This window comes from Xyrauchen texanus, chromosome 24 (genome assembly GCF_025860055.1).
Source record: "Xyrauchen texanus isolate HMW12.3.18 chromosome 24, RBS_HiC_50CHRs, whole genome shotgun sequence".
NCBI lineage: Eukaryota > Metazoa > Chordata > Actinopteri > Cypriniformes > Catostomidae > Xyrauchen > Xyrauchen texanus.
This window is the reverse complement of record NC_068299.1, coordinates 38,006,229-38,012,399: the sequence shown is the minus strand read 5'-3', so window position 1 is coordinate 38,012,399 and position 6,171 is coordinate 38,006,229. Positions and strand designations below refer to the sequence as shown.

Below are 6,171 nucleotides of genomic sequence, written 5' to 3'. Positions count from 1 at the left end.
TCGTTTATGGGGAGTTTGCAATAGTAATATATATATATATATCTTCCCTTTTAAGTTAGGTCCAGAAGTCAGTCGTTAGAAATACCTTTTCAAATCTTTTCTTACATCCTGATCCTGGTTGGACAAAAAAAATACAAAAATAAAAATAGCTTACAAGTAATCAGATAAGATGAAAGTGAGGTCAGTGATTATTTGCTGCTAATCCTCAGCATCCTGCAATAGAATATGGCAGTTCAGCCTTGCACAAAAAAGCTGTTTTATAACAAACAACTAAAACTAAAGTCTATAAATGGAGAGAAACTCTCTAAGCATTTATAAGCTGGGATAAAAATTTAATAAATATACATGGAAAAAAAGCTTGCTCTTTGGTTCAGTTTCATACTACTGTTATCATTACTAACTAGGGCAGATATAAATATAAATGTGTGAATTTCTGTGAGATTATACACACTGACAAGGATTAGATCGTGATTTAGTGCAGCACATCATCGCTGACCTCACTTTTATCTGATTACTGTACACATCAACTTGTTCTCTGACATGCATCAATCCAACTCACGTTTAAGGCCATCTGGCCCTCTTTACATAAGATTGTTTTGTCAAAATATCCTGGCACAGGGACTGCTAAACGCTACAAGGCAGATATATCATTTTCTTGTAAAACATTTTATTTACTTCTCAAGACTCGTTAATTATGGGCTCAAGACATTATAGCATTAATGTTCATCAGTCAAAATGCATCCCTGAAAATCATAACTACATTGGACAGATGGAAATAGATGAGGCTTGTGTATATTGTTGAGCCTTCTGCAAGCAGATTTATTAAAAAAGTTGCGAGAAATCTTCATCACTCAGGCAAATCAAAGGTAACCATAAAGTACACAGACATGATTGCACTTAGAAAGTTCTAGTCAGTTAGGTGGCACACGATTTGTGATTTGATCAAAAGAAGCATTGTCTACGCTAGTAATAGAATACTGGCATACTACTTAGTGAATACTGTGCAGTATATATTTTTCTTAATAGTAAGTGAAACAGTAGTGTGCTACAGTACTGTCACATGATCATGTTGCATTTGAGTGAAATACAGTTATCATCTTTTAAAAAAAACAAGGTTATTTGACATTTTTAATCCACTTTTGGGTAAAAACATGTTAATATTTTGCAGTATGATCAAATAAATATTTGGCAAATGTATCATGTAATCTCAATATTTCATGCATATAGAAAATGTGCATACTGTGCACAGTTATATATACTAAGAACTGCATCAGTAGTAAGAGTAGTATGGAAGTATGCTATTCCGACCATTTCGATATAAGATGCATTGCGGATTAAGTTGAAAGACAATGGTCAGGGTTAACTGTAGTGTAGAACGCTAGCTGTGGTTACAGTTGGAATTACTGTATTGCCATTTAAAGGTATAACAGCATCTTGTCATTGCACTTTAAATAGATGAATAAATAATTGTGGTGTCCTATCAGAATACAGAGGCATATTATCGCCAACAAGCATGTCCGCTTGAGGAAATTACTGTACATTCAGCTTCTCCCTCGACACAAACAAGTGGAAAAGTGTTAGTTTACCTAACAACATACAGTCTGTTTTCGCTGTTCGTTAAACAGCAATCAAACTAATTAATAACAATGCAACATTATTCACATAGAGGACAAATACGTACATTGCAATTCAATACACACACACACACTCCACATGAACTTTCTCTTCACGTTCACAACAGAATAATTTACATCTTGCTACAGGTTTTTAAAAAGACTTTGCAGTCTTTAGTGTGAATCTACATCTGTCCGGTCTCAGTCAATTATGGCACAGAATGTGGCCACTTCTTTTGACCGGACTGTTGACTATCTCTTGGTGGTCTTGGCCAGTTTGCTAGTAGGGGTGTTCCTCCTTTGGGGAGTCGGGATTTTAGAGGGCTTGCCTCCATGTTGGCGTGCAGCAGAGCGGGGCGTCGGACGTCCTGAGTCTGTCACTGTCTCTGACGTGTCTGAACAGACTGACTGGATGTCGGAAATGTCAAAGTCTGAGGCGTCGCTACCGCGGCGGCTGCTCCCTCTGCTTCCAGCTTTGCTGCCAGGTCTGCTTGTGATCTTACAAGATCCTGAAGGGAGAGGATAAGGCCAGTTACAGATCAATGTGATGATACTAACTCTAGAGTAATTGGCTTGCACCAAAACTTTACACAAAGGTAGATGAGTGAATCTAATGAAACCTGTGAAAGAACATGTCCGGTCATTTTTTTCAAATCCAAAGAAAGGAATAAGACATTGTATTTAGTTTAAAGAAAATTAAGATGAAAATGAGGAGAAATTGAATGTTTAGTGCCTTTAAGATTTTTAAATTGTGACATTATTCTCATGACAGCTAAGCACATTTTCGCTAACAGTTCTCATTACTGTATTGCAAAAAAAAAAATATATATATATATATCTCATCCTCATTATTGTTCCCTATCAAAAAGCTACACTTTGATGCTGCGCTGACTTAGCGCTTTGGGAGCAAGAATACTCATGCCGCCGTACTGTGGATGTCCGGACCCCTTACGGTTGTGTATTGTGCTCACAAGAGCGCGGGAGGTATCAGACATGAGCACCTACAACTTTAGGTGTGACCAGCTGTGAATATGTGTGCAACACATCAATGAAAATGACCAGAATTTATAGCCTCTGCTGGTGACATCATTGGATGCACCTGTAGCTGGGCTATAAATAGATGTGCCACAGGTGCATCTTTTGTCTTCAGATCACTCTGTGTGTATGTGTTTGTGTGCTTCATAAGCCTGTCAGAAACGTTCTACTTTCCTCTGTTAGGAGTTAGATTTTGTTAGGCAGTGCGCAGAATCCTTTCTCTTTTCTCCAAAAAAAAAAGAAAAGAAAATTACTGAAAGACAGAGCAAGCTGTGTGTTCCCTTGTTTACGCTCTATGAGAGGGACACACATCAGTTTTGTTTTGTATGTTTGGGGGAAGAGCATGCTGCTCTTACGTTGGGGTGGGTGCGAGCATTGCAATCTGTTCTCAGTCAAAATGCTTCACACTCGTCTTGCTTACTTCCGAGAGTCAGCGCCCACACTTCCATCGTGGGGCTCTCGTATGGATCTGGCTGAGGAGCGAGAGACGAGTCTGTCCCTATCGCTCGCTCGCTCTCCCCAGATCCAGCTGGTCCTTCCCGTGATCCTGAAGTGTGTTCCTGCACCTCTTCGGTTCATGAGTGGGACCATGGATCTCTTGAGTCTGCGGACTTAGAGTTACCCACCTCCGAGCATGATAATAAATCATCTGAGGAATTACTCGAGGTGATTACTCGTGCGGTGGTCAGGCTTCAATTAGACTGGCCACGCGTACAAGAGACCCCCAAACACTCCAAGTTGGAGGACAGATTTCTGTCTGGTGGCCAAGGGAAGGGAATGCCTCATCAGTCCCTTCCTTTCTTTGATGACCTCCATGACGAGCTCTCTCGTTCATGGAGGGAACCTTATACTTCCCAGAAACAAAGCGTGGTGAGTCGTGCTACCCCTCATAGAGACTGGGGACCGGATCGTCGCCCTAAGCAGCCTCCAAAGCAAGACCTTGGGAAGTCATTTCTAAGAGGAAACAACCCTGACAGTTTTGCGCCAAGCCTTGGTGGGGTAGCCCCCCTTGGGACGGGGCGCGTGTATCATCCACTTCGACCCTCCCGATACCACCACGAAACCTCTCCTTTCCCACTGCCTCTGGTTTATCAGGAGTTAGAGGCTTCCAGTGAAATGTTGGGTGTACCGTTGCTTCCTGCCTTAGTCCAGGACACGGACCATTTGACATCCCCTCAACAGGAAGTGTCAAAATTAATACCCATCTCAGAGAACCTGGCAGTGTGGAAATTCTGCCAGGTATTTCTATGTGGGTCCTAAGAACAGTCAAAAAGGCTACAGAATTCAATTTGTTCTCCGCCCTCCGCCTTTCAACGGTGTGGTTTCCACTACCGTGAAACCGGAGCAAGCATGTCTACTGTGGAAGAACTGCAAAATCTATCATATAGAAATTCTGCCACAGCACAGGAAGTTCCAGAGGTTCGCTTTCGGGGGCGAAGCCTTCCAATATCGGGTTCTTCCATTCGGCCTAGCCCTATCACCCCGCACATTCACGAAGGGCGAGCCGTCGATGAGAAGGCCCAAGGCGAGCCGTTGAGGAGAAACATTATCTCCGAGAACCATAACCTGTTCGGCCAGCGCGGTGCTATCAGTAAGAGGCAGGACTCTTGCTGGCGAACTCTGGCCAAGACTCCCGGGAGCCAATAAATGGGGTGTCTTTGAAAGATGGTGCAGTTCACATAATGCAGATCCATTTAACTGCCAGATTGCTTCAGTTCTGGACTTTCTGCAGGAAAAATTGTCAGCAGGCACATGCCCCGCCACTCTCACGGTTTACGTGGCCGCTCTATCGGCTTGTCACGCCTTGATTGACCAGGATCCCTTAATGGGACTTAGCAATAGTCCTTGAGGGTCTGGTTGAGACCCCCTTCGAACCTTTACAACTTTGTCCAGTCCGTGCCCTTCAGACTTATGTCCACCGCACTAGCCAGTGGCATAAGTCAGGGCAACTATTAGTTGTATAATATCCCTGGCCTATGAGGCATGCGGTCAAGCTTTGCCATTAAGTATCAGGGCTCACTCTAACAGAGAGGTCGCCTCCTCTAAAGCCGTGGCTAGAGGTGTCCCTCTGCAGCATGTTTGTGATGCGGCAGGCTGGTCCTCTCCGCACACATTCATAAGATTTTTAAGGTCTGGATGTTCATGCCACTCCGGGCTCTTATGTCCTTGAGTCAACATCACAAGCTCATGTCTGAGACCTCTTGCGCTCTTGTGAGCACAATACACAACCGTAAGGGGTCCGGACATCCACAGTGCGGCGGCATGAGTATTCTCGCTCCCAAAGCGCTGTCAGCGCAGCATCAAAGTGTAGCTTTTTCACAGGGAACGTCTTGGGTTACTTAACTGTAACCCCTGTTTCCTGATAAAAGCGGAATGAGATACTGCGCTTCATTGCCACTCTGGGATGCCCCAGGACTGCTCTTCAGACAAAATACCTGACGATGTCCCTGTGAAGCATCTATTTATATCCCTGCTACAGGTGCATCCAATGATGTCACTAGCAGAGGCTATAAATTCTGGTCAATTTCATAGCTGGTCACACCTAAAGTTGTTTTCAAAGCGATAAGTCAGCGCAGCATCTCGTTACGCTTTTATCAGGGAACAGGGGCTACAGTCAAGTAACCCGAGATGTAATCTGAGATTGCGTTAAATGAGAATATCCCATCATTTACTGAATTAAAAAGAAAATAAATAAATAATCCGAAATGCTTTACAGATAAAAATAAGATATCTGACCTGTGTTCCTTTTTTAGAAACATTACTACAGTAAAGATAAGCAAATATTAATGCATTTATTTACTGATGAATATATAATGCAATTATTGTAATATTGAATTACTATTTATGTAACAGTTGATAAAAGATTTTGTAGACCCAATTATTGGGGGTTAATTTGGTTATTTAAATATTACAGTTGTAGCCAATGTTTTGGCAGGTTCAAGTCATTATAGACATAAATGTACTGTACAATAGATATAATTATTGTGACTTGTGTATGAAAAACATACCATACATGGTTTTGGTGTTTAGTGAGAATAATAAATTGTCGACAAAAATGTCCGTTGTTGAATAGTCATTTGATCTTATTTAAGGTAACGTGATCATATTAGACTCTAATGATGACGCATGAGAGGAGCACAGTATCTCGAACGCATGATAGAGAGGAAGAGAACACAGCTCACAGTCTAGACACACTCCAAACTTTCCAAACAGCTTAAGGTGGTATAGATGGTAAAATATGAGTGAATTACACAAAATTACAAAATAAGTAAATAAAGAAGCAGTGTCTTTGTGAAAGAAATCTTGCATGTCAGAGCATCTAAAAAGGAAACAAGATAAAAAAAATAAGAAAGCGTGTCGTGTTACTATGCACAAACTCTGAAACTGGTATTTCTTTGTGCGGTCAGAGCCGCTGGGTCGTGTGAAAAACAGAGCGAGAGAGTTTCAAACTGATCCAGACTGATGCGCTAATCCCTTGTGCACGCTTGCTGCTGCTCTAGATGATTACATGATGCCCGCAATG

At 42.0% G+C, this 6,171-nt stretch overlaps 1 protein-coding gene across 1 annotated transcript in view; it reads right to left on the bottom strand.

The window, feature by feature from the left end:
- Positions 1-651: 651 nt before the first annotated feature.
- Positions 652-6,171, bottom strand: part of LOC127617767 (dystonin-like) — a 45,027-nt gene continuing 39,507 nt past the window's right edge. Inside the window, exon 24 of the mRNA XM_052089845.1 lies at positions 652-2,122. Within this exon, the coding sequence (XP_051945805.1) occupies positions 1,866-2,122 (257 nt within the window). The 3' untranslated portion in view covers positions 652-1,865. The remainder of the gene's footprint in view (positions 2,123-6,171) is intronic.